Source organism: Tamandua tetradactyla, chromosome 5 (genome assembly GCF_023851605.1).
Source record: "Tamandua tetradactyla isolate mTamTet1 chromosome 5, mTamTet1.pri, whole genome shotgun sequence".
Classification (NCBI taxonomy): Eukaryota; Metazoa; Chordata; class Mammalia; order Pilosa; family Myrmecophagidae; genus Tamandua; species Tamandua tetradactyla.
Genome location: NC_135331.1, coordinates 194,838,170 through 194,866,128, shown reverse-complemented (window position 1 = coordinate 194,866,128; position 27,959 = coordinate 194,838,170). Strand labels below are relative to the sequence as shown.

General features: G+C 41.1%; 1 protein-coding gene across 4 annotated transcripts in view; it reads left to right on the top strand.

Annotated features, from left to right (window-relative positions):
• The window catches only part of PGBD1 (piggyBac transposable element derived 1), a 39,897-nt gene extending 25,083 nt beyond the window's left edge, over positions 1-14,814 (top strand). For all 4 annotated transcript variants that reach the window (XM_077162926.1, XM_077162925.1, XM_077162927.1 and 1 more), the window contains 4 exons: positions 7,261-7,354; positions 9,125-11,080; positions 12,741-12,998; positions 14,551-14,814. In XM_077162926.1, coding sequence (XP_077019041.1) covers positions 7,261-7,354; positions 9,125-10,685 — 1,655 coding nt within the window. In that variant the 3' untranslated portion in view covers positions 10,686-11,080; positions 12,741-12,998; positions 14,551-14,814. The remainder of the gene's footprint in view (positions 1-7,260; positions 7,355-9,124; positions 11,081-12,740; positions 12,999-14,550) is intronic.
• Positions 14,815-27,959: the final 13,145 nt, after the last annotated feature.

The following is a 27,959-nucleotide window of genomic DNA, read 5'->3' as shown; positions in this document are numbered from 1 at the left end:
ATGCTGTACATTTAAATATTTTTAAATATTAACTGTGGGATTTATTCCCTGAGATGTCTATTTCTTGAGTTTGTATACATCTGGTGATATAATAGAGATTTTCATGAGTGTCAGAAGCAAAAAAACCAAAGAAACCTAAGCAAAAAGCACCTTTCAGCTACTTTATAAGTTGGCTTAAATTGGCTGGTGTATCTCATCAGAGGTCAGCCTTCCTATTAGGAAGGTCAACCCAAGGCAAATGCAAAGTGCAGGGTCCTCTCTATCTTTTCTGGGCAGTGTCTCTTGTCCTGGGCTGTGCTTGCTTGTGGCCTTATTAGTTCCTTTGTTTATAAGAGTTTGAATGCACTCTCCATTTCCCAGGAAACAGACCTTCTCCCTCTCCCAGTGTTTCACTGCAGGACTTCAAGCGTGTAAGCCTTTGCCCCAGGCCTCCTGCCTCAGTAGTTTTTTATACTACTTTTGTTGTCTGAAGCTGCATTTGCCTGGAGGGCAAATTCTAGGAGGCGGGCACACCAGAGAGGAGTTTTGCAAGTCAGTCTCTCTCAGCTGGAACAGGGCCAGAGACCCACAAAGGGAGTACTGGCCAGCTCTAAACTGCTCTGGGGAGGGGATGAGAGAGAGAGAGCCAGGAAGAGCACCAGCAGTTTCTTCCAGGGCTCCCCTAAGCTGCGCTTTCCTGCCTCAGCATTTGTCCAGCAGTTGCAGCCCTTCAGCTGTCCTCCATAGCTCTGAGGAAATGTACTGTCTATAAGTCTTCTCTGCTACCTTTGTCATAGTGGTTTAGATTAATGGCCACTGTTCTAGTTTGCTAAAGCTGCCAGAATGCAATATACCAGAAACAGAACAGCTTTTAAAGGGGGGAATTTATTAAGTTGCCGTTTTGCAGTTCTAAGGTGGTGAAAATGTCCCAGTTAGAGCAACTCTATAAAAAGATCCAAATTAGGGCACCAACAAGAGGATACCTTCACTGAAGAAGGGCCAATAAAATTCAGGGTTTCTCGCTCAGCTAGAAAGGCACATGGAGAACATGGCGATGGGTGGGCATGGGGCTGATGGGAAAGAAAAAGCAAAAACCAGAGCTTTTTGAGTTGAACAGCACAAAATACTGGAAAAGGGCTGGACTCCAAGAGAAGAGGACACATAGAGCCTGGGGACACATAGAGCTGAGTACCAACTCCAGCTCTTGATTGGAAAATACAGGGAACTGTGGTCCAGGCTTTTTTTCCCTCTCTCTCTCTTTTATTTTATTTATTTGTTTGTTTGTTTGTTTATTTATTAGCTCATTTGATAGAACTGCAAGTACTCTCAGGCTTCAGCACTGTCCCAGGAAAGGGTAGAATTAAGGCATGTCTAAGAGACAAAGTAAATAAGTGAATGTAGATAATTCCCTATAGGGTGGATCTTCCCCAAGAAAAGAGGGGTGGGGCCTGACTCAAGTGGCATTCCTCCTTCCTGGAATACAGGCCCCAGGGGCTAGAAAACAGAAGCAACCTAAGCCTACCTTCTACCTCAACCTGTGTCTCAACTATGCCACTGGCAGGGAGAGGCTTTTGAAATTAAAGGCACTGCATCACTTTACATTGATGGGAAGCTGTGGGCAGACAAGTGCTACATGTTAGGCAACATAGGAAAAGTAGTCTATAGACTTCATAGCAAAATCTGACAACCTGCTGGATCTCACCCTCAGGGAAACTTGATATTGGCTACTCTCTCCTCCTGAGACGTGGCCCTATCTGGTTTGGGAAAATTTGACAGAGGTTGATCATATCTGAGCAGACCCTCCTCAAAAGAAGATTCCGTATAGATGGGCAAGATTCTGAAGAACTAGAGCTGATTCTGATCAGCTAAACAGAAGCCTGTTAGAAGTCTAGAATAAGTTGTACTGAATGCCAAAGAACAGATAGAGAACAAAGCCAACCAACAAGAAAACATTATATGAAAGAATGTAAAGAATCTCCAGAATAAACTAATTAAGGAAATCAAATGTCTAGATGCCAGCAAAAGATAAGTCATAACTAGGAAAATGGAATATATGGCCCAAAGGAACAATCCAACGTTTCAAATGAGATAGAGGTGAAATAACTAATTAAGGATGTTTGAACAGACATGCAAAATCACCTAAAAAATCAAATCAACAAGTTGAGGGAAGATATGGCAAAAATATGATGAATATAAAGAAGACATTGGCCATATACATATAGAAAAAGTTGAAAGTTTGAAAAAACAAATTGCAGAACTTCTGGGAATGAAAGGCAAAACAGAAGAGATGAAGAAAACAGTGGAGACATGCAACAGCAGACCTGAAGAGGCAGAAGAAAGGATTATTGAACTAGAAGACAGTACATCTGAAATTTCACACACAAAAGAACAGATAGGGAAAACAATGGACAAATATGAGCAGGGTCTCAGGGAATTGAATGACACCAGGAAGCACGTGAATATACATCTTATGAGTGTCCCAGAAGAAGAGAAGGGAAAAGAGCAGAAAGACTAGTGAAGGGAATAATCCCTGAAGATTTCCCATCTCTTATGAAAGTCATAAAATTACAGATCCCAGCAGTGCAATGTATCCAAACAGAATGGATCCAAATAGACCAACTCCAAGACACTAATCAGATTGTCAAATGTCAAAGACAGAATTCTGAAAACAGCAAGAGAAAAACAGTCCATCACATACAAGGGAAGCTCGATAAGAGTATGTTTGAATTTCTGAACAGAAACCATGGAAGTGAGAAGGTAGTGGTATGATATATTTAAGATTGTGAAAGAATAACTGCCAACCAAGAATTCTAGACCCAGCAAAACTGTTCTTCAAAAACAAGGGGGAGTTGAAAATATTTTCAGACAAGCAGTCACTGAGAGAGTTTGTGACTTAGAGAACTACTCTACAAAAAGTACTAGAAGGAGCACTACAGGCGGATAGGAAAAGACAGAAGAGAGAGGTCTGGAGAAGAGTGTAGAAAGGAAGACTGTCAGTAAAGGTAAAAAAGAGAGAAAAATAAGGTATGACGTATAAAATCCAAAAGAGAAAATGGTAGAAGAAAGTACTACCTTTACAGTAATAACATTAAATGTTAATGGATTAAACTCCCCAATCAAAAGACAGACTGGCAGAATAGATTGAAAGAGAAGACCCATCTATATGCTGTCTATAGGAGACTCACTTTAGACCCAAGGACAAAAACAGATCAAAAGTGAAAGGTTGGAAAATATATTTCACACAAACAACAACCAGAAAAGGAGCAGGGGTATCTATACTAATACCTGATAAATTACACTTCAAATGTAAAACAGTTAAAAGAGACAAAGAAGGACACTATGTATTAATAAAAGAAGCAATTGAACAAGAAGACATAGCAATCATACATATTTATGCACTGAGCCACAGTGCTCCAAAATACATGAAGCAAACATTGACAACACTGAAGGGAGAAGTAGACACCTCCACAATTATAGAGACTTCAGTCACCACCCTCATCAAGGATAGAACGTCTAGACAAAGGATCAATAAGGAAACAGGTATTTTGAATAATACGATAAATGAAGTAAACTTAACAGACATTTAGAGAACACTGCACCCCACAGCAGCAGGATACACATTTTCTTCAAGTGCTCATGGATCATTCTCAAGGATAGACCATATGCTGGGTCACAAAGCAAGTCTCAACAAATTTTAAAAGATTAAAATTATTCAAAACAACTTTTTTGAATCATCTTGGAATAAAGTTGGAAATTAACAGGCAAAGGGCTGAAAATTCACAAATATATGGAAGCCGAACAACACACTTTTAAACAACCGTGGGTCAAGGAAGAAATAACAAGAGAAATCAGTAAATATCTTGAGGCAAGTGAAAACACAACATATCAAAACGTATGGGATGCAACAAAGGCAGTGCTAATAGGGAACTTTATTGCCCAAATGCCTATATTAAAAAAGAAGAAAGACAAAATTTGAGGAATTAACTGTTCACCTGGAAGAACCAGAGAAAGAACAGCAAACTAACTACAAAGCAAGAAGAAGGAAAGAAATAATGAGGATTAGATTAGAAATAAGTGAAATTGAGAATTCGAAAATAGGCAAGAACATTAACAAAATTAGAAGTTGGTTCCTTGAGAAAATCAATAAAATTGATGGACCTTTAGCTAGGCTGAACCCCCTCCCCCTAAAAAGAGAGAGAGGATGCAAATAAAATCAGAAATAGAAGAGGGGACATAACCACTGACCCTGCAGAAATGAAGGTGGTAATGAGAGGATACTATGAGCAACTATATGCCAATAAACTAAACAACGTGGATAAAATGGACAACTTTTTAGAAAATGATGAACAATCAGTATTGACCTGAGCAAATTAATCAGAAGTAAAGAAATGGAATCAGTCATCAAGAAACTCCCAAAGAGAAAAGTCCAGGACCGATGGCTTTCACATGTGAATTTTACCAAATATTCAAGAAAGAATTAGTACCAATCCTGCTCAAACTTTACAAAAAAAACTGAGGGAAAGCTACCTGACTCACTCTGTGAAGCCAACATCACCCTAATACCAAAGCCAGATAAAGATACTACAAGAAAAGAAAATTACATTCTAATCTCTTTAATAAATGTAGATGCAAAAATCCTCAACAAAGTATTTGCAAATCTACTCCAGCAGCACATTAAAAGAATTATACACCATAACCAAATGGGATTTATTCCAGGTATGCAAGACTGGTTCAAAACAAGAAAAGCAATTAATGTAATACACCATATCAGTAAGTCAAAGAGGAAAAATCACATAATCATCTCAACTGATGCAGAAAAGGCATTTGACAGAATTTATTAAGTTACAAGTTTACAGTTCTAAGGCTATAAAAATGTCCAAACTAAGGCATCAAGACCTTGATTCTGAAGAAAAGGCCTGTCTGTCACATGGGAGGGCACGTAGCTGGCATCTGCTGGTCCTTGTTCCTGGGTCTGTTGCCTTCAGCTTCAGATTCCAGTGGTTTCCTCTTTAGGTGTCTGTGGGGGATGGGCAACAGTAACTGTGCAGAGAGAACAATTTACTGGTATTCACCGTGATTTGCCAGGCTCTGCCCTTCTCCTGCTCCCTCTTTCCTAGACGCTCTGTAGTGTCCTGTTGGACTCTTGACTCTTGAAATGGTGGACTCAGACAGGTCCTGCCTGTTCTAGTGAAGGGACTGATTCTTGGAGCGTCCACAATTCACTCTCTCTCCTCTTTTTATTCATGCTTTTTAATTTTTCTTTATATGTGTGAAAGTGTGTCATTGTAAAGCATCCCACGCATTCATAAATCTCACTCACCCATTCAATCAGAATTCCTGACGGAATGAAAACAGTTGTGCTGGTGTTTCTCAGGCATGAGATCTGAGAGTATAGGAACCACATCTTCCTACGTCTTAGTTCTTGAACGTTGAGCAAACATAGAATGGGTTGGGGGCCAGTTCTCCCACAAAGGGTACTCCTTCAGGCCATCGTGTCCACTCAAGGCTTGCCTCCTCCCTCCCCTGTCACTGCTCCCAGAGAGTGCCCCTCTCTAGGAGGACAGGCCTGGAGACAAGGCAGCGGTGCCTGAGCTTGCGGGACTACAGCACCAGCCCTCCTTTTCCCTGGTCCTACTTTTGCCTTGCGCTCCTCACCCCTAGAGCCTTTCGGGTGCCACCGTGTCCCCACGGCCACCTTGTTGCAGAATATCACGACCCTGTGCACATCAGCCAAGACCACGTGCTCCTGCCTCCCCACGCCATGCCCTAGGGGCATAGCCACACCTCAGCGTGGGGAGTGGGTGCGCAGCCAGCCCCTTCATTTCAGAAAGCGCTTCCACTCATCTGATGCACAGTGATGATGCGACGTTCGGGGGTCTCAGCTTTCTGTCCCGAGCCTAGGAGCCAGGGCCCTTCCCACACTCCTTCATAGGCCAGTGTTCAGCACATGCCTAAGTAATACTTGGTGATGATGAGGGTGGAATTCCATATATCCAAAGCAAAACTTCACATTTTCACCAAATGAAGTCTGTTTTTCCCTTATTCTCTCAGAAATTCATTTTCATAACCAACTGGTTAAAAAAAATGTTGCTCTAATATCTAGCCCACTTGTACATTGCCATTCAATCAGTCTTCTCCAGATACCATTTTCGTGGAATCTTCTTCTGGTTCAGGCCTTTTCTGTAGCTTTTGATTGGTTCTTAATCCCTTCAGACTCACTGCCTCTTGTTTTTAACAAATACTTTACTAGCCTGAAAATAGATGTATAGAGAAAAAACCTACCTGTACATATTTTTTTAATCTACGAAGTTGCCTTCACTGTAATATAATGGAGAAACAAAGGAAAAGTGTTTTGTTTTGTTTTTTAAATAGTATACATTTCAAAATATGAATGTTTGGACGTGACTGGGAGTCCAGCTCCTGGGCAGAAGCCCATGGGCGCCTCAGGTGCGGCCATGGTGTCACACAGGCCTCTCCAGGAGGCCTCCCCAGGTGTAACCACGGCGTCCACAGGCCCCTCCTGCAGGCTTCCCCAGGTGTGGCCATGGCGTCACACGGGACTCTCCTGTGTGGCCGCAGCTCTGAGGGACTCTCTGGGGACTCAGGTCTGGGGCTGCAGGCCCGGCCTTAGGAGTAGGGGACAGACCCAGCCACCTGATGTCTGCACCCTCCTCCCATCACCAGCCCTGCCACTGCCCTTGCAAGCCCCATCACCAGGCACGCCCTTTCCCTTCCCTCCTCTAGGCCTCGCAGCCCCTGTCATTTTGCATCCTTCCCAGTCACATCGTCTTTTTCTGTTGCTAATCATCATCAGAGGACAGTTGGTTCTCGTTGCTGTATTTTCTGACCATCTCTCTACATTCCCTGATTCCCTCAGTGATTCCTCCTTTTCTTCTCTTTCTCTTCCCTATCAAGGGATCTCTATAACTCTGTCATTTTCAGACATCCCTTCATGCCTGGAAGCCCCTAGACCAAGCTGCCTGGTCTGTCTTCACTCGGAGGAAGCTCTCTTTACTCTGAGAATGCTGCCATTGTGTAGTGTTTTCTCCAGCTGGGCTGGAGAAAACTGCCCAGTTGGGCTTTTTCATTATCTTCCCGTTCTGTGGTACATTTTGTAGATTTGCAGAGACTACACTGCTATGGCACCTGTTGATTTGTGTTTTTGTTTGTTTGTGTGTGTATATTTTTCTAATTTGGAACCTCCTCTTCCCTGCCCTGGAAGTTGTTTTTTTCTAAATGAAGGGAACAGATGACATTTAAATCCTTAATGTATTATTTCAGCTGAAGAAGTGACAAAAGATGGATTGTTTAATGCAAAACAAGAAACTTCCAAAGAATTGGAACCAACTGGGAAGACCTCCAGAATACCTAGCAGGTGAGTGATGTCCTGGGTGGAATGAATCCTGCAGATTTAAGAAGCTGGAATGGAATCAGAGAAAGCACCTACTCAAAAGCCTGCTTCCCTGGATGATACAGGAAGAGAGAGAGCCACTCCACCTGATGGCCCTTAGAGGCCCCATGCCAAGAAGGTGACCTGTTACTGTGCAGTGATTTGTTACACCCTCCTCAGTGTGTTGATTTGGTCACCTGGGACCACAGGATAACTGCTGCAGCTCCAGTTACTGCGTCTTTGTTTAAAGCAGGAATATGGGCGAAGGATGCCTCTAGGTTTATCTGTCCCTTGAGTGAAGTAAGCAGAAGCCTTCCTAGAAGCCCCAGTAGTCCTTCCTCTGTTTCTGTGTTGTTGAAACTGAGTCACATGAGCTGCTGTAGCTACAAGGGAGGCTGGAAAGTTGAATATCTAGCAAAGGATATTATTATGACTGGTCTAGACTGATTTCCATTTGTGGTCTACCCTGGGACACGTCACCACCCCAGCGGCGGCTGGTTAGAGGAGAAAGAGAGCAGGGCATATTGGTGGGATGGTTACCAAATGAGCTACAGAAATAGTTATTATTAGGGATTTGTTTCGGTCCCTCTCTCAAAGGATTGCAGTAAGTGGATTAAGACCCACCTTGAATGGGCAGGGTCACATCTCCGTAGAAATAATCTAATCAACATGCCCCACCCAAATAAGTCTGCCCCCACAAGATTGGATTAAAAAAGCGTGGTTTTTCTGGGGGTACATAACAGTTTCAAACCAGCACAGGATCTAAAACTTTCTTTCATAGCATATCACAGGCTTAAGATAAGCTAGAAGGCAGTACAAATGAAGAATTGGGTTTGGGGAACCAAGTGATGAACTGATAAAAGAGGAGCAGCCAAGAGATAGATGTTTTGAAAAAACATTATTTTCCAGGCACACCTTTAGAAGTTTCTCACTTTCACTTTATATTATATATACTTTTTCACTTTATACTATTTGCCAGGGTGACAAATGCTTTAAGAAGATAAATAAATGAATACATGTAGTGTAGATTATGTTAAAAATACTCTTGTCAATGATTTTGCCCCTGTGTCTTCCAAAACTACACCACTTTACTAACAGGATACATTTGCAAGTTGAATCTCTAGATTTAAAGTGTTTTTTTTTAATTTGTTCATGTAAAGTAATGTCTTTCTTCTCAGTAAATTTAGGTTACTTTTTTGGGAACCCCATAAAAATCAATTCAAACACCACATCCATTAGATGAACACAAAACAAGGAGAGACAAGTCCTTCTGTCTTCACAAATTCTGAGGGGGCCCAGTAAATGATAACCCTCTTCCTTGTCCAGCTTTAGAACCAGTTGACAGCGACACAAGAGGGTGGAGGCAGAGGCAGAGCAGAGCTCAAAGGCAGTGCTAGCTGGGCTTGCACTGGCAGGGCTGGAGTGTGGTAGCCTCCTGGCACAGACCTGCCTGTTGAACTTGGGTGAAAAAGTTGCAGAGAATGTATGCATCCTGCCTCTAAAGAGGACAGGGGAGGGCTGCACTAAGGATGCCCAGTTCCATCTCCCAGATTCAGCAGTTAGATAAATCATGAGGGATGAGGTGACAGCGGAGGAAGGAGGCCAGAGATGTTGAGTCTAGCCAGATCCTCCCCATGGGATCATGAGTGGAGAGTCAGTATTCCCCCCCAAAAGAAGGCCAGTGCTGCGAAGGGTTTATGATGTAAAGAGAATGGGATAAGACTTGTATAGCATGTTTTCTTTTCTCTCTCCCAGAAATTGGGCACCCCAGATGCCTTACAGTGCTTCTGTGCCTCCTGAAAGGGCAGTCATGCCTCTGAGCACTGTGAAGGATCCTCACCCTAGCGACTTGTGGGCCCGGATGCATGTCTTATCCTTGGAATACGCTGCAGGAGACATTACCCGCAAAGGCAGGAAAAGAGACAAAGCACGAGTGAGTGAGCTTCTCCAAGGCCTCACTTTCTCTGGTGACTCAGATGTGGATGAAGATAATGAGCCTGAGACCCAGATGGTTCCAAAGAAGCTTAAGGTATCTGGTGTCCCAGAGAAGAACTGGGCCAGAAGAGACATTAAACCCAACTTTCCAAACTGGCTAGCATTGGATTCTGGACTTCTGAATCTCAAGAGTGAAAAGCTGAACCCAGTAGAGCTCTTTGAATTATTTTTTGATGATGAAACATTCAACTTGATTATCAATGAAACCAATAATTATGCTTCTCAGAAAAATGTCAACTTGGAAGTCACAGTTCAGGAAATGAAGTGTGTATTTGGTGTCCTGCTTTTCAGTGGATTTGTGAGGCATCCCAGAAGAGGGATGTACTGGGAAATCTCTGATGCTGCTTCAAATCTGGTTAGAGATGCAATTAGAAGGGACAGATTTGAATTGATTTTTTCATATCTACATTTTGCAGATAATAGCCGCCTGGATCAAAAAGATAAGTTTACAAAATTGAGGCCTCTCATAAAGCAAATGAATAAAAATTTCCTCTTATACGCTCCTCTAGAAGAATATTATTGCTTTGATAAGTCAATGTGTGAATGTTTTGATAGTAACCAGTTCTTGAATGGAAAGCCTATTAGAATTGGCTATAAAATTTGGTGTGGTACAACCACACAGGGTTATCTGGTTTGGTTTGAGCCTTACCAAGAAGAATCAACTGTGAAGGCAGATAAGAATCTTGATTTTGGTTTAGGCGGAAATCTAGTGATGAATTTTGCTGATGTTCTTTTAGAGAGAGGCCAGCATCCCTATCACCTGTGCTTTGGTAGCTTCTTTACAAGTGTCCAGTTGGTGTCAGCCCTGAAGAAGAAAGGCTTGAGGGCCACCGGAGCTATTCGTGAGGACAGGACTGAGAAATGCCCCCTTATGCCTACAGAGCATATGAGAAACATGAAGAAGGGGCATTTTGATTTCCAAGTGGAAGAAAATGATGAGATAATTCTGTGTCGTTGGCATGGTGATAGCATTGTCAGTCTCTGCTCCAATGCAGTAGGTATAGAACCTATAAATGAAATAAACATTTGTTTTGCTGATGGTGAAGAGCTCCTTCCAGTAAGTCAGCCATCCATAGTGAAATTGTATGATGACTGCAGAGGGGGTGTAGCTAAAATGGATCAAATCATTTCCAAATACAGAGTGAGAATACGAAGCAAGAAATGGTACTCATTTTTGGTGACCTACATGATTGATGTAGCCGTGAACAATGCATGGCAACTGCACAGAGCTTGTAACCCAGGTACCTCTCTAGACCTCTTGGATTTTCGGAGATATGTTGCACATTTCTACTTGGAACACAATGCTAATCTGTCAGACTAAGGCAGATAAAGTAGACACGATGCAGACAATGATAAGGCAAAAATTACAACTACACATTTGAGTGTACTCTGCCAAAGGAAACCCGATGTATGTAATCACTATTTTCTTAAAAAATAATGAAACACTTTTATAGTTTCAAAGACTTAACATGTTAAAAATTACCTAAGAACTCCAGTGGTACCTTCTATGTCTAATTTTGGTGTCAGACGTAAGGGAAATAATTACTGTGATGAATTGATTATTTTGGTGTATTTAAAAAATTAATTCCTGCCTCTCTTTTTTTAAACTATCTCTGGAGAATGCCATTTTTTAAATGCAGGAAGAATCATAATAACCACAGAGTGGCACTGAATCTTCCCTGTTCTTCTCTGGGACATCAAGACAGAGTCCATGAGGTAAGGATGATCAAAACAGAGCTAAGCCAAATGTGTGGAGATGACCCCCGATGAAGATGAGGAGAGGAGACCAGCTTGGAGCTTGGCAGCATGGGAGAGGGGCTTATTGGGCAGGGTTTGGTGTATAAGCATCATAAGGAAGAGTGCTATAGGGTGAGACCTGGGCTGTGAGTGGTGTGATGTGTCAGGAGAGTGCCAAGCAGAAGTGCCCCATAGTAGTGACAGGTAGTGACTGCAGAAAGAGGCAAGATAAGCCTGTTGAAGATGTAGGACAAGATGAAGGGAAATTGCTAAGAAGTAAAACAGGGCCAGTTAATCTCTGGAGAACATCCAGAGACTCTTGGCCAGAGCAGCTGAGGAAATGAGGCCATGTAAGGTTAAGACTCCGCAGCAGCTAGTGGTTCTGCAAATGCAATGAGTGGTGAAAGGATTTAACGAAGTAACCAATGGACAAGTGGTGTAGAGCTGCCATGGGAGCTGTAGACGTTGTTGAGACAGTGGGTAGGAACCCCATACTTTGGTTCTTTAGCTAAGGATGTAGTTAACAAAGAAGATTGCTTTTTGATCCTGAACTTTGGTTCAGTATATGTATGTATAAAATCTAAATTTCCAAATTTAGGAATCATTTTTCCTAATTTTACATGTTGACTGCCAATTTTTATCTGAATGTTCATGTTTTAAGGGAGGCACACACATGTATAATTCCCTTCAGCACAGATATAAGGACAAACAGTAATGAACTGAAACCAGAAAACACAAATGGCCTCAACCAAATACAGACTGTTGGGTCTGTGGATGGGACCAAAGGGAATAAAAATGTGGATGTGGCTTTCTGGGCCCACAGAAGCCTGGGACTGGGGAGAGGCAGGGGCTGATGGGGATTTGGTGTAGGCTGAGTTCCACCCGGGGTGGGGCACAGCATTGAGGGGAGAGCAGGTAGGATGGAGGCCATGAGGTGGTTTGAGCTTTGATGTGCAGATCCACAAGTGTGAAACTAAAGCAGGTTTGCATGGGAGGTGAGGCTGTGCAGATGAGAGCTGGGATCTGTCAACTCAGGTATGAGGACAGGGGAGAGAGGTGGCTCATGTTTTCTTCCAGGGCCAGAGGGCTGGGACTGAGCCTCCTGGCTGGGGTGAGGATGGAAGGGGCGTGGAGAGGTGAGGGGCAGCTGGGAAAAGACTAAAGGTCAGAGGGTAAGAATGGGCAGGGGAGTGAGGAGCCCAGGAGTTTTGTCCCTTAGTGAGGGTGTAGGGTTCAGTTCAGATTTGTCACATGGTGGAAGTAGCCTCCTGGTGCTATTAGGCAGGTGCAGAGCTAGCCATGGTGTGTCTACCAGAGTCCTCCGGGACAGTCCACTCCCCCTGTGTGCCCCCCAGAGCCCCCGGGACAATCCACCTCCCACCCCATGCACCCCAGAGCCCTCTGGGACAGTCCACCCACCCCCGTGTGCCCACAAGAGCCTCTGAGACAGTCCACCACCCTCCCAGTAACTGCTGACTAGGCACGGCTGCCATCATCTGTCCCCTCAGAGGGTCTCCTGAGTCAGTGGCCATGTTGGGCAGATGGGGGGAGCAGCCAGCCTAGTTCTTCTCATCCGCAGGTAGGAAGGAGCAGCCTGTTACTGTGCCTTTCTGCTCATTACCCTGCACCTTCCCTCTAGGCACCGGGGAGCTCTCTGCGGGCCCAAGCCTGGCTGTTGTCCTGTCCTCACAAGAGGTCCCGCATGTGGTGGGTACAGCTGTAGAGCTCATCTGCTATCTGCAGTGTTTCAACTCAGGCCACTAAACGTGCAAGGTCCAAACCACACTCCACACACAACCGGAAAACCCCTGAAAAGCATGTTTCAGGGTGATGGAAACACGAGAAAAGAGAATAAGAGGCCGAAAAGAGTATGCGTCTCCTAAAGGAATGCATAGATGTAAGTTCTGCTCACATGATTTCATTCATTCATTCAGTTTCTGCTTTGCATGCATCAACTAGGGGTGAGGATGAAAGGGGAAAGGAATGAAAGTGAGTCCAGCTGGTGGCACTGTGCTTCCTGTACCCCAGGAGGAATTCCCCTCCCCCTGGCCTGGGAGGCTCACATTTGGTTGGCATCTTTCAGGGTGCAGCCTAATGGCTGGGCACCCTCAGTGCTCTCAGAGGCCATCTCCCCTGCCACATTCTGTCCCTTTTATGCGGAATGAGCTGGAGCTTGAACTGAATTTGAATTTCTTCTGTAATTATTATGGGAAGAGTCTGAGTCCCTAAAGCAGAGACCTGTGGGATACAGGGCTGTGTGGAAAGAAATCAGTGCCCATTGGACCATTCAAGTACTGCAGGGGTGGTGTTAAAAACTGAAAAGAAGGATGTCGAGAACTGATGATGTCAGCTTGACCCAGTGGGGACTGAACCCTCTCCCAGTGACTGCCTCCCACTGTTAGCACTGGCTTTCTGCCCACCTGCTGTCTGGCCCATCAGTCTTTCCTTCCACCCCCTCAGCAAGGTCACAGCTGCTTGTCCACCTCTGGGGCTGCGCTCACCAGGCCTGCAGTCCCCAGTGAGGAGATGAGGAGCTGCCCGGGCCCAGCAGCTCTGGCCCCATCCTCGTCCGTGGTGTAACACTGTGGCTGTAGCCCCCGTGCCTGAGCTTCAGAGGCGATCCAGAGACTCAGGCGGGGGAGTCTGGTAGCGGAGATACCTGCAGTGCTGCCTACAGATTTTCCCGGTGAAACTGGCAGGCCGGTTTCTTGATTCCATGAGGTGGTTTTGTTCATCGTGACTCTTATACCCTTTTCTGAACCTCATGGAGCTAGCCACAACTGGGGCTCCTTTTCTCTCCAGATAATCAGGGCCTTGATAACTTCACAGTAGATGCAGTCTGCCCAGGGTCTGAGATCCAGAAAGGCTCCCCATTCAGCATATTGTCTTCAAAACTAAGGGTATTCCTAATTTTAAAAATGAGATAAATATCTATATATATATACATCTGCATACCTATATAATGAATAGAATTATGCATATGCACATATGTGATAAGGGATAAGCGACCAGAATATAAAGAATTTCTAAACACTGGTAAGTAAAATTTAAGAAGCAAAAAAGAAAACTAACAAAGGATATAAAGAATTCAGAGAAGAATTTGCAAATGGTCAATAAATGTTTTAAAAGATGCCTAATTTTATTAGTATTCAAGGACTGAAAATAAAATGCAAATATACCATTACACATCTAACAGACTCACAAGCATTTAAAAGTTGGCTAGTACAAGTATTGGTCAAGACGTGGGATAACAACCATACTCCATACCAGGCTGGTGGAAATGTAAAAAGGCACAGCCAACTTGGAGACACTTTAGTAGCATTTATTAAATTTTTAAATGCATATATGATGTGATGTATTCTATCATCCCACTGTCCTTGAGAACTGGGATTCTTGTGATAGGAGAAAGGTGTGGTTACTAAATATTATGACTTCTGTCTTGCTTGCAGATACTCCTCCTTGGGGTGCTGCTGACAAATTGTCATGTTAGAGGTACCCACGAGACAGGCAGCAGCCACCGAGGAACTGAGGCTTCATCCAGCAACCTTGGAGGAGCTGAATTCTGCCACCAATCATGTGAGCTTGGAAGCAGATCCTTCCCTACTCCAGCCTTCAGATGACATTCTCCAACCCTGGGCAACACCTAGAATTCAGTCTCCTGAGAGATCCTGAAGGAAACTGGGAGTGAATAAAATGTTGGTTGATTTAAACTATTAAGCTTTCAAGGTATTTTGTTACACAGAAGAAGAGATACAAAAGTAAGAGAGAAATAAAAACCCCTGCATCCTGAATTTGAATCGGAAATAATGTCTATATTCCCTAGTTCTTATCACTGAAAAGAATGAGAAACAATGACCAGCTAAGCAATGAGCCGTTAGTACCCACGTGGAAATTTCATTTGCACAAAAAGAGAGCAGGTCTCCTTGGAGAAATGGCTGATGTGGGCCTGACACATCTCATCACACAGTAAAGCAAGGAAGCTCCTCACCACAGCGGACTTGTTTCAGAAGGCCTCGGGGGCCAACCCGAAGAGCTTCCCTCTGGCCAATGACGGGGGCTGGGGGGAATTTGAGCATCAGTAAAGACAGTGATAGATTAAAACACTTCAAATGTGTTCATATCAGTGAGTCCTTAATTATTTTTGAAAATCGGCCACCATTGGACAATGCTAGAGAACCAACTCAGTATTTTGGAAAATGGTAAATAAAGGGAAACAAACATTTATCCTACCTTTTCCATTAGAACTATGCCTCTTGGTAACCAAATAGATGTAAGGAAAAATTTCCTTTAATAAATATATTCCTGCTTGTGAATAGAGAAGGAATGAGAGAATATCACCATTTTGCTGCCTCTAATTGAATGAAATACTCTAGACATTGTTCAGCAGCTGCAACATTATAAAAAGGGAAAGGCAAGCATCCCTTCCTGATGGTAGAATGCAACACTAGAATAAAGCGGTCTTGCCAAAAGGTAGAACCTGACTTTGGGCAAGCCTTTAGATTGAACTACCAATTCACAAGAAATACAGAGGACAGTGAAACATTTCAACTACACTACACGGATGCTTTCATGACAGTGCACACTGTGGGGGACTAAGGGACAGACAATGTTTTTGCATTGTTGTTCTTTTTCTCCCCCAAATAAAATGCACTGGGGGGGAGAAAAGGTGAAAAGGGAGATCTACCAATTGAAAGATTTAAAAGACATATGAGACAAGCACATTGTGTGGACATTATGGGGATTTTGATTCAAACAAACACATGTAAAAAATTACAGTATTTATAAGAATTGGACATTTAAATCTACTGGGTATGTAATGATATAAGGAATAATTGTTAATTTTTCATTGATAAGGTGTGGCTGTGTTCACACAAGTCCTTATTTGTAATAGACACATAGTGAATTTTTACAGGTAAAACAATGTATCTAGGATTTGCTTCAAAAGAACAAGGGAAGGGGAAGATGCTGAATAAGGTGGCTTGAGATTAGCCCTGCTCCACAGAAAAGTTAGAGGAGGGACAGGAGGGCAATGGAGGCAGCAATTCGGGAGTGCAGCTGACCTGGGAGAGCCTTCTGCACCACATGGGGCAGCCTTGGTTGCAGAGGCCGAGGAACTGACAGGCAGAAAGCTGGGGCCTGGTGCGGAAGTGCAGAGCTCATGGGAGTGCACAGATGGGAGCCCGGGACTGGGAAGTAAGCCAGGCTGCGTTCCTTGGGTTCACTACCCTCACCAGTGCAGGCCCATGACCGGTGACTCACCCCACACCCCACGCACCTGAACCCCATCACCCTCTCCCATTCCCTGTGCTCCAGGAGCCCCCACCCCACCAGTCCCCAGTGCTCGTACCTGCCCCACACCCCCACCCCAAGTGCAACCCAGCCCCCCTTTCCTGCACCCCTCCCAAGCACTACTTCCCCCTCCCTGTTCCCCACAGGCTGTTGCCAGCACATAAAGGCTGCAGGCACTAACCTCCATACCCAGGCTACCCCAGTCCCCAGCCCTTAGTGTTGCACAGCTTCCCCCTGCCCCACCTGAGCTCAGCACATCCATTTATGGCACTCCTAGGCCCATGCATGCGCACGGGCCCCCAATCATGTACTTCAGCTGTGGGAACCACACTTTACAGCAGTCCTAGAACTGCGTATGTGCACAACCCTCCACCTCACTTTCCAGCTCTGAGGAAGTGCTGACCTGTGCAGCCGAATCACGTCTGCCCCAATTCACGAAGGTGTAACACCAACCTGCTGCCATAGCTCTACGCATGTACACAAAGGGCCCTGTGCCTTAGACCAGTGCACACCAGGGTTACGCCCCCCAGACCAGTGCACCCACACAGCTACATCCTGCCTGGCCGCTGGGTGCCCATGTTCACAGGCAGCAGTGTAATATCCCCAACCTGCGCCCATACGTGCCCTGAAACAAATCACTGCACTGAGTGCCCCCCCATGCCCTGCTCCCTGCTGTACAACCATCCCACAAACTCAAGGCCTTAGACTACTGAAAGAAATCAACTCCCAAAGTCTTTACATGCCATGAAGACAGCAGAAGATCACTAAGCATATCATAATGCAGACATTAGGCCCTGCCTAATGACCAAATTAAAACACCAGAGGAGACACAGATATTGGAACAACTAATCAAAGATGTTCATACAACTCTACTTAATAAAATAAATGGGATAGCAAATGACATAAAGGAGATGAAGAAGACAGTAGAAGAGCATAAAGAGGTATTTGAAAGAATAAACAGAAAAATAGCAGATATCACAGAGATTAAAGATGCTGTTGACCAAATAAAAAACACACTGGAGGCACAACACCAGATGTGAAGAGACAGAAGAAAGAATACATGATATCAAGGATAGGATAACTGACTTCGAAGACTCAAAATAGTAAATGGCAAAAAATATGGAAAAAATTGAATTGGATCTGAGGGAAATGATAGACAACAAAGCGCACAAATATAAGAATCACTGGTGTTGCAGAAGGAGAAGAGAGGCGTAAAGGGCCAGGAAGAGTAGTTGAGGAAATAATGGGGTAAAAATTCCCAACCCTCACAAAGGACATAAATATACAAGTCAAAGAAGCCCAAAGAACTTCAAACAGAATAAATCCAAATAGGCCTTCCCCAAGGCACATACTAATTAGTCTGTCAAATGTTGAAGAGAAGCAGAAAACCCTGAAAGTGGAAAGAGAAAAACAATCTACATACAAGGGAAATCAAGTCTGAGTTCAGACTACTCAAATAGCACTCTGGAGGTGAGAAGGCAGTGCTATGATATATTCAAGATCCTAGAAGAGAAAGACTTCCAGCCAGGAATTTTGTACCCAGCCAAATTATCCTTCAAAACTGAGGGAGAGGGCAGGCCATGGTGGCTCAGTAAGCCGTACTGGAGACCTGGGTTCGCTTCCCAGTGCCTGCCCATGTTAAAAACAAAACAAACAACAACAAAAAAAAAAAACTGAGGGAGAGATTAAACTTTTCACAGACAAAGAAGTCCTGAATTTGTCAACAAGAGACTGGCCCTACAAAAAATACTAAAAGGAGTCCTGCCGGCTGAAAAAAATAAGACAGGAGAGGGAGGTCTGGAGGAGGGCATAGAATTGAAAAGTACCACTAAGGGTAATTTAAAGAATACAAAGAGAAAGAGTTAAAAAAGAATATATAGATTTGACAAAATTAAAAAGATAAGATGGTAGATTCAAGAAATGCCTTTTCAGTAATAACTTTGAATGTTAATGGAATAAACTTACCAATTAAAAGATACAGATTGGCAGAATGGATTAAGAAACATAATCCAGCTATTTGCTGCTTACAAGAGACTAATTTTAGACACAAGGATACAAATAGATTGACAGTGAAAAGATGAAAAAAAGATTTTCCATGCAAGTTGTAACCAAAAGAAAGCAGGAGTAGCTACATAACATCAGATAAAATAGACTTTAAATGTAAAGACATCATAAGAGACAAGGACACTATATACTAATTAAAGGGTCAATTCACCAAGAAGGTATAACAATCATAAATGTTTATGCTTCCAATCAAGGAGCTCCAAAGAACATGAGACAGACATTGGCAAAACTGAAAGGAGAGATAGATGTTTCAACAATTAATAGTAGGAGCCTTCAATACATCACTCTCCTCTATAGATAGAACAACAGACAGAAGATCAAGAAGGAAATAGAAAAGTTAAATAACTTGAATTAGACCTAACAGACATATATAGGTCATTGCACCCAAAAGCACAAGGACATACATTCTTCTCTAGAGCTCATGAAACATTCTCCAGGATAGATCATATGCTGGGGAACAAAACAGGTTTTTATAAATTTAAAACATTGAAATTATTCAAAGTACTTTCTCTGATCACAATGGGATGAAGTTTGATCTCAATAACCACCAAAGAATGAGAATATTCACAAATATATGGAGATTAAATAGCACACTTTTAAACAACCAGTGGGTCACAGAAGAAATTGCTAGAGAAATTAGTAGCCATCTGGAGATGAATGAAAATGAGAATACAACTTATCAGAACTTATGAGATGCGGCAAAGGCTTGGCTGAGAGGGAAATTTATTGCCCTAAAACAAGAAAGAGCAAAAATTGAGGACTTAACAGCACACCTAGAAGGACTTGAGAAAGAACAGCAAACTTACCCCAAAGCAAATAGGAGAAGAGAAATAATAAAGATTAAAGTATAGATAAATGAATGGGAGAACAAAAGAACACTAGAAAGAATAAATAAAACCAAAACTTTTTTCTTTGGAAAAAAATCAGTAAATTGATGGACCACTAGCAAGACTGATGAACAGAAAAACAGAGAGAATGCAAATAAACAAAAACAGAAATGAGAAGAGGTGTGTTACCACAGACCCTGAAGAAATAAAAGAAATCATAGGAAGATACTATGAACAACTATATACCAACAAACTAGACAATTTAGATGAAATGGGCAAATTCCTGGAGACACACAAACAAGCTACACTGACTCAGGAAGAAATAGAAGCTCTCAACAAACCAATCACAGTGAAGAGATTCAGTCATCAAAAATCTTCCTACAAAGCAAAGCCCAGGGCCAGATGGCTTCACCGGGGAATTTTATCAAACACTGCAAAAGAACTAACACTGACCCTGCTCAAACTTTTCCAAAAAATTGAGGAAAAAGGGACTGTACCTAACACATTTTATGAAGCTAATATCATTTTAATATCAAAACCGGGTAAAGATGCTATAAGAAAGGGAAACTACAGGCCAATCTCCCTAATGAACATAGATGCAAAACTTCTCAATAAAATATTAGCAAATTGAATCCAACAACACGTTAAAAGAATTATACACCATGACAGAGTGCGGTTTATACCAGGAACGCAAGGATGGTTCAACGCAAGAAAATTAATTAATGTAATATAGCACATTAACAAATCGAAAAGGAAAAAAATCACATGATCATCTTGATTGATGCTGAAAAAGCATTTGACAAAATTCAGCATCCTTTTCTGATAAGAACACTCCAAAAGATAGGAATCAAAGGTAAATACCTCATATGATAAAGGGAATATATGAAAAACAAATAGTCAACATCATATTCAATGGAGAGAGACTGAAAGCTTTTCCCCTAAGATCAGGAACAAGACAAAGATGCCCGTTGTCACCACTATTATTCAACATTGTGCTAGAAGTTCTAGCTAGAGCAGTCAGGCAGGGCAAAGAAATAGAAGGCAAACAAATTGGAAAGGAAGAAGTAAAACTCTCATTATTTGCAGATGATATGATACTATACTTGAAAAATCCTGAGAAATCTATAGCAAAGTTCCTTGAGCTAAAAAACAAATTCATCAGGGTGGTGGGATATAAAATTAATGTGCAAAAATCAGTAGTATTTCTATACACAAGTAATGACTTAGCTGAGGAGTCAGTTAAGGAAAAAATTCCATTTAAAATAGCAACGAAAAGAATCAAGTACTTAGGAATGAACTTAACTAGGGACATAAAAGATTTGTATACAGAAAACTACAAAACATTGCTAAAACAAATCAAAGGTGATCTAAATAGACGGAAAGGCATTCCCTGCTCATGGATAGGAAGGTTAAATATAGTTAAGATGTCAATTCTCTCCAAATTGATTTACAGATTCAACACAGTACCAATCAAAATTCCAACAACCTACTTTGAAGATTTAGAAAAGCTATTCAGAGAAAGAGTTCCAGAATAGCTAAAAGCATCCTAAAACAGAAGAACTAAGTGGGAGGATTAACATTCCCTGACTTTAAAACCTATTATAAAGCCACAGTGGCTAAAACAGCATGGTATTGGCACAAAAATAGAGACATTGGCCAATGGAATTGAATTCAGTGTGCAGAAATAGACCACCAAATCTGGGCAACTGATTTTTGAGAAGGCCCCCAAATCCTTTGAACTGGGACAAAATAGTCTTTTCAATAATTGGGCATGGAAGAACTGGATATCAATAGCCAAAAGAACGAAGACCCCTATCTTACAACCTACACAAAAATTAACTCAAAGTAGATCAAACACCTAAATGTAAAAACTAGCACCATAAAGTTTCTAGAAGAAAATGTAGGGAAACATCTTCAAGACTTACTAATAGGAGGTAGCTTCCTAAACTTTATACCCAAAGCACAAGTAACAAAAGAAAAAATAGATCAATGGGAACTCTTCAAAATCAAATGCTTCTGCACTTCAAAAGATTTTGTCAAAAAGGTGAAGAGGCCACCAACTCAATGGGAGAAAGTATTTGGAAATCACATTTTAGACAAAGGTTTATTTTCCTGTATATACAAGGAATCATACAACTTGACAACAAAAGAACAAATACATGAATAGGCATTTTTCTGAAGAGCAAATATAGGGTTCAAAACACATGAAGAGATGCTCATTTTCATTGGCTATAAGGGAAATGCAGATCAAGACTATTATGAGATACCAGTTCACACTTATAAGAATGGCTGCTATTAAACAAACAGGAAACTATAAAAGTTGGAGAGGATGTGGAGAAACTGGGACACTTATGCAGTGCTGGTGGTAATGTATAATGGTGCAGCCACTATGGAAGACTGTTTGGCATTTCCTTAGGAAACTAAATAAAGAGTTGTTCTATGACCCAGCAACAGCACTACTTGGTATATACCCAGAAGAGCAGAAAGCAACGACACAAACAGACATTTGCATGCCAGTGTTCATAGCAGCATTATTCACAATCGCCAAAAGATGGAAACAAACCAAATGCCCATCAACAGAGGAGTGGATCAACAAAATGTGGTATATGCACATATGATGGAATATTAAGCAGCAGTAAGACAAAATGATGTCCTGAAACACATGATAAGATCGAATCGCCTTGAGGACATAATGCTCAGTGAAACTAGCCAGACACAAAGGGATAGATACTTTATGATTCTACTTTTATGACCAGCATAAAGGTATAATCAGAAGCATATAAAATAAGAATGTAGGGGACTTAGAGATACATAGAAGCTAGAGATGGGTGGACCACTAGCTAATGAGGTTGAACTCCAATGTAAAGGAATACATAGGAGTGAAAGTGGTTCTCTATTGGGTCTAGAAGTAATATTCCATATGGAAAATGAACAACATTGAAAGGGGTTATTTAGAACTACGTGTTCCACTGATTAACACTAGAAATCTGAATCAGTTCTTGCAAGAATTACTTCAAATATATGATTCTTGTATAAAGAGTGTTTAAGTCCAGGGTATATGGGGAAGACCGCTATTGCATGCTATGCGCTTTGTTGAAAAGGAAACCATCAGCACTACCACAGCAACAGCAGAGGTAAATAATGTGGTGAGGAACAAGAATTAAGAGGAGGTTTAGATTTCCTATTTGGTGAGGGTATGTTTATTGGTTTTCTTTTTCTTGGGAACAATGAAATTACCTAAACTGAGAATGTTGATGGACTGTGGACTTTGGGCCTTCTACATGATGCCCGATGAATGCAGGTAGCAGGAGGATGCACTGATGGAGAAGTAGATTGGCGAATGATGGTGTATACTCATGAACGAAGGCTGTGCTGCTATAAAAAGGAACAAAGTCTTGAGGCATGCAAAAATGTGAATGAACATGTGGGACATTTGGTGAGACAAAATAAGCCAGAAACAAAAGAACAAGAATGGTGTGGTCACCTTTAGAAAATGCCTATAAGAAAACAGGGGCTTATAAAATTGTGAAATTATAACCCATGTCAAAGTCTGAAATATATTCTACAATTAATTGTGGTGCTGTGCTTTGAAATTTATAGCTTTTTTGTATATATTATTTTTTACAAAAAAAGAAGGAAAAAATTGATGGTGATGATAAAAAAAGTATTTAAGCCCTCTAACCTCCTATATTCTGGAGCAGCTAGAAGGAAAAATATGAGAGGATCCTATGGTAGCCCATGACAAACTCTAGGATGTGTCCTGTAAATGTTGAAGAGTACTTTAAAAACTATTGATTTTTAATTTCTTTCCTTTGTATATATGTTATACTAGACAATAAAAAAAGTTTAAAAAATAAATCCAAAAAAAAAAAAACAAAAAACGAGGGAAGAAAGGATGTGGATGTGGATTGTCCTGTTTTGAAGCTGTTATGTACCCTGTAAAATGTGATGTCCTCTTAATCTATCCCTGTAGGGGCAGACCTATTGTTGGGTGGGACTTTTTTTAAGACTTTTTTAAATTAATAAAAGCAAACATGAACATTCTTAACATATGAATATTCCATGTTTGGTGTGCAATCAGGGGCTCACAATATCATCACATAGTTGTATATTCATCACGATGGTCATTTCTCACAACATTTACATCACTCCAGAAAAAGAAATAAAAAGAGAAAAGAAAAAACTCATACATACCATATCCCTTACCCCTCCCTCTCATTGACCACTGGTATTTCCCTCTACCCAATTTATTGTAACATTTGTTCCCCTTATTATTTATTTATTTTTAATCCATATTTTTTATTCAGTTGTCCATACCATAGATAAGAGGAGCATCAGAACAAGGTTTTCACAATCCCAATCACTTTGTGAAAGCTATTTCATTATACAGTCATCTTAAAGAAACATGGCTACTGGAACACAGCTCTACAGTTTCAGACACTTCCCTCTAGCCTCTCTAAAACACCTTAAACTATAAAGGGGATATCTATATAATGCATAAGAATAACCTCCAGGATAACCTCTCAGCCACTGACACTTTATTTTGTCTATTTCTCTCTTCCCCCTTTCAGTTGAGAAGTTTTTATCAATCCCTTAATGCTGAGTCTCAGCTCATTCTAGGATTTCTGTCCCACACTGCCAGGGAAGATTACACTCCTGGAAGTCATGTCCCATATAGAGGGGAGGAGGGCAGTGAGTTTGCTTGCCATGTTGGCTGAGAGATAGGCCACATCTGAGCAACAAAAAAGGTTTTCTTGGGGTGACTCTTAGGCTTAATTTTCAGTAGGCTAGGCCTATCCCTTGTGAGAATAAGTTTTATATGAACAAACCTCAAGATTGAGGGTTTGCTCTATTGATTTTGTTGTTTTCAATGCTTGCGAGAGTATCAGGCCTTCTCCAAGTGGGAAAGTTGACTTTTCCTCCTTTCTCACCGTTCCCCCAAGGGGACTTTTTATTTACAGTTCAGATCACACTGGGATTTATCAGGGCATCACTCTGGACAAACCTACAAAATCTCATGCCCTACTCAAGGTTCCATGTACTTATGGAGTTCAATTAAACTATCTGTATAAATTATATTAGGAGACACACTAGTCAAAATATAAATTTTGTACCAAATAAATATTTTTTGCTTTAGTCTCAAACATAAGTAAAGTTTTAAAATATGAATTACCATCTATTTTCAGCACCCTGCAATATTGACATTCCTTTGTTTTTCCTCATGCAAAAACACATTTTAATCTATACATTTAGTCACTATCACTGTACACTCTAGGCATTCCTAGATTATGCCATTTCAGCCTTTATCATCTATCTTTTCTTTTGATTCCATTTGTGCCTCCAGGCCTCCTCCGTCATTCTCACATTCACCTTCATTCAGTGTACTAACATTATTGTGCTATCCACTTCTGAATTTTTACAATCAGTCCTGTTGTGCAATCTATATCCCTTCAGCTCCAATTACCCAATCTCTACCCTATTTCTACCTACTGATGGTCTCTGTTCTTAAATGAAATTCTCCAAGTTCATTCATTAATGTTAGTTTATATCAGCGAGACCATACACTATTTGTCCTTTTGTTTCTGGCTAATCTCACTCAGCATAATATCCTCAAGGTCCATCCCTGTTGTTACATACTTCATAACTTTATTCTATTTTACAGCTCCATAATATTCTATCATCCCCACTCACTTGTTGATGGACATTTGTGCTGTTTCCATCTCTTGGCAATTGTAAATGCTGCTATAAACATTGGTGTGCAAATGCCCATTTGTGTCCTTGCCCTCATGCCTCTGAGTAGATACCTAGCAATGGTATTGCTGGATCATATGGCAATTCTATACTTAGCTTCCTGAGGAACCGCCAAACTGCTTTCCACAGTGGTTGTACCATCTGACATTCCCACCAACAGTGGATAAGTGTGCCTCTTTCTCCTCATCCTCTCCAGCACTTGTTGTTTTCTGTTTTACTGATAATGGCCATTCTGGTGGTTGTGAGATGATATATCACTTTGGATTTGATTTGCATTTCCCTAATAGCTAGGGAAGTTGAGAATCTTTTCATGTGCCTTTTAGCCATCTGTATTTCCTCTTCTGAGAAGTTTCTGTTCATGTCTTTTGCCCCTTTCGTAATTGGGTTGTTTGTCTTTTTTGTTGTTGAGTTGAACAATCTCTTTATGTGTTCTGGATACTAGACCCTTACCTGATATGTCATTTCCAAATATTGTCACCAATTGTGTAGGTTGCCTTTTTACTTTCTTGACAAAGTTCTTTGATGCACAAAAGTGTTTGATTTTGAGGAGTTCCCATTTATCTATTTCTTTCTTCAATGCTCGTGCTTTGGGTGTAAGATCTAGGAAACTGCCTCCTATTACAAGATTTATAAGATATTTCCCTACATTTTCCTCTAAAACTTGTATGATCTTAGATCTAATGTTTAGGTCTTTGATCCATTTTGAGTTAATTTTTCTCCGGGGTGTGAGATATGGGTCCTCTTTCATTCTTTTGCATGTGGATATCCAGTTCTCCAGGCACCATTTATAGAAGAGACTGGTCTGTCCCAGGTGAGTTGGCTTGACTGCCTTATCAAAGATCAATTGTCCAAAGATGAGAAGGTCTATATCTAAACACTCTATTCGATTCCATTGGTCAGTATATCTATCTTTATGCCAGTATCATGCTGTTTTGACCACTGTAGCATCATAATACGCATAGTATAAGACCTCCAACTTCATTTTTCTTCCTCAGGATATTTTTAGCTATTTGGGGTGCCCTCCCCTTCCAGATAAATTTGCTTATTGGTTTTTCTATTTCTTCAAAGTAAGTTTTGGGGATTTTAATTGGTATTGCATTGAATCTATAAATAAATTTAGGTAGAATTGACATCTAACTATATTTGGTCTTGCAATCCATGAACATGGTGTGCCCTTCCATTTATTAAGGTCTTCTGTGATTTCTTTTAACAATTTCTTGTACTTTTCTTTATATAGGTCTTTTGTAGCCTTAGTTAAATTTATTTCTAAATATTTTATTCTTTTGGTTGCAATTGTAAATGGAAGTTTTTTCTTGATTTCCCCCTCAGATTGTTCATTACTAGTGTATAGAAACACTACAGATTTTTGAGTGTTGATCTTGTAACCTGCCACTTTGCTGTACTCATTTATTAGCTCTAGTAGTTCTGCTGTGGATTTTTCGGGGTTTTCAACATATAGTATCATATCATCTGCAAATAGTGAGAGTTTTACTTCTTCCTTTCCAATTTTGATGCCTTGTATTTCTTTTTCTCGTCTAATCGCTCTGGTTAGAACTTCCAACACAGTGTTGAATAACACTGGTGAAAGTGGACATCCTTGTCTTGTTCTTGATCTTAGGGGGGAAGTTTTCAGTTTTTCCCCATTGAGGATGATGTTAGCTGTGGGTTTTTCATATATTCCCTTTATCATGTTGAGGAAGTTCCCTTCTATTCCTATCCTTTGAAGTGTTTTCAACAAGAAAGGACAATGAATTTTGTCAGATGCCTTTTCTGCATCAATCAAGATGATCATGTGGTTTTTCTGCTTTGATTTCTTGATATGGTGTATTTCATTAATTGATTTTCTTATTTTGAACCATTCTTGCATACCTGGGATGAATCCTACTTGGTCATGGTGTATAATTCTTTTAATGTGCTCCTGGATTCGATTTGCAAGAATTATGTTGAGGAATTTTGCATCTATATTCATTAGATATATTGATCTGTAGGGTTTTTTTTCCTTGTAACATCTTTGTCTGACTTTGGTTTGAGGGTAATGTTGGCATCACAGAATTAGTTGGGTAGCCGTCCCTCCTCTTCAATTTTTTTGAAGAGTTATATAGGATTGGTACTAATTCTTTCTTTAATGTTTGGGAGAATTCAGATGTGAAGCCATCTGGTCCTGAAGTTTTCTTTTGGGGGAGCTTCTTAATGACTAACTCAATTTCTTTTTTTGTGTGATTGGTTTGTTGAGGTCATCTATTTCTTCTCGAGTCATTGTTGGTTTTTCTTGCCTTTCTAGGAAGTTGTCCATTTCATCTACATTGTCTAGTTTATTAGCATAAAGTTGTTCACAGCATCCTCTCATTACCTCCTTAATTTCTGCAGGGTCAGTGGTTCCATTTCTGATTTTATTTGCATCCTTTGTCTTCTTGTTTTTAACCTTGCTAAGGGTCCATCAATCTTATTGATTTTCTCATAGAACCAACCTCTGGTTTTGCTGATTTTCTTGATTGTTATCATGTTCTCAATCTCATTCATTTCTCCTCTAATCTTCATTATTTCTTTCCTTTTGCTTGCTTTGGGGTTAGTTTGCTGTTCTTTCTCTAGTTCTTCCAACTGAACAGTTAATCCTTGACTTTTGCCCTTTCTTCTTTTTTGATGTAGGCATTTAGGGCAATAAATTTCCTTCTTAGCACTGCCTTTGCTGCATCCCATAAATGCTGATATGTTGTGTTTTCATTTTCATTTTCCTCGAGATATTTACTGATTTCTCTCATAATGTCTTCCTTGGCCCACTGGTTGTTTACGAGTATGTTGTTGAGCCTCCACGTATTTGTTGAGCCTCTGGTCCTCTGCCTGTTATTGATTTCCAACTTCATTCCTTTGTGATCTGCAAAAGTGTTGTGTTTGACCGCAACCTTTTTAAATTTATTGAGACTTGTTTT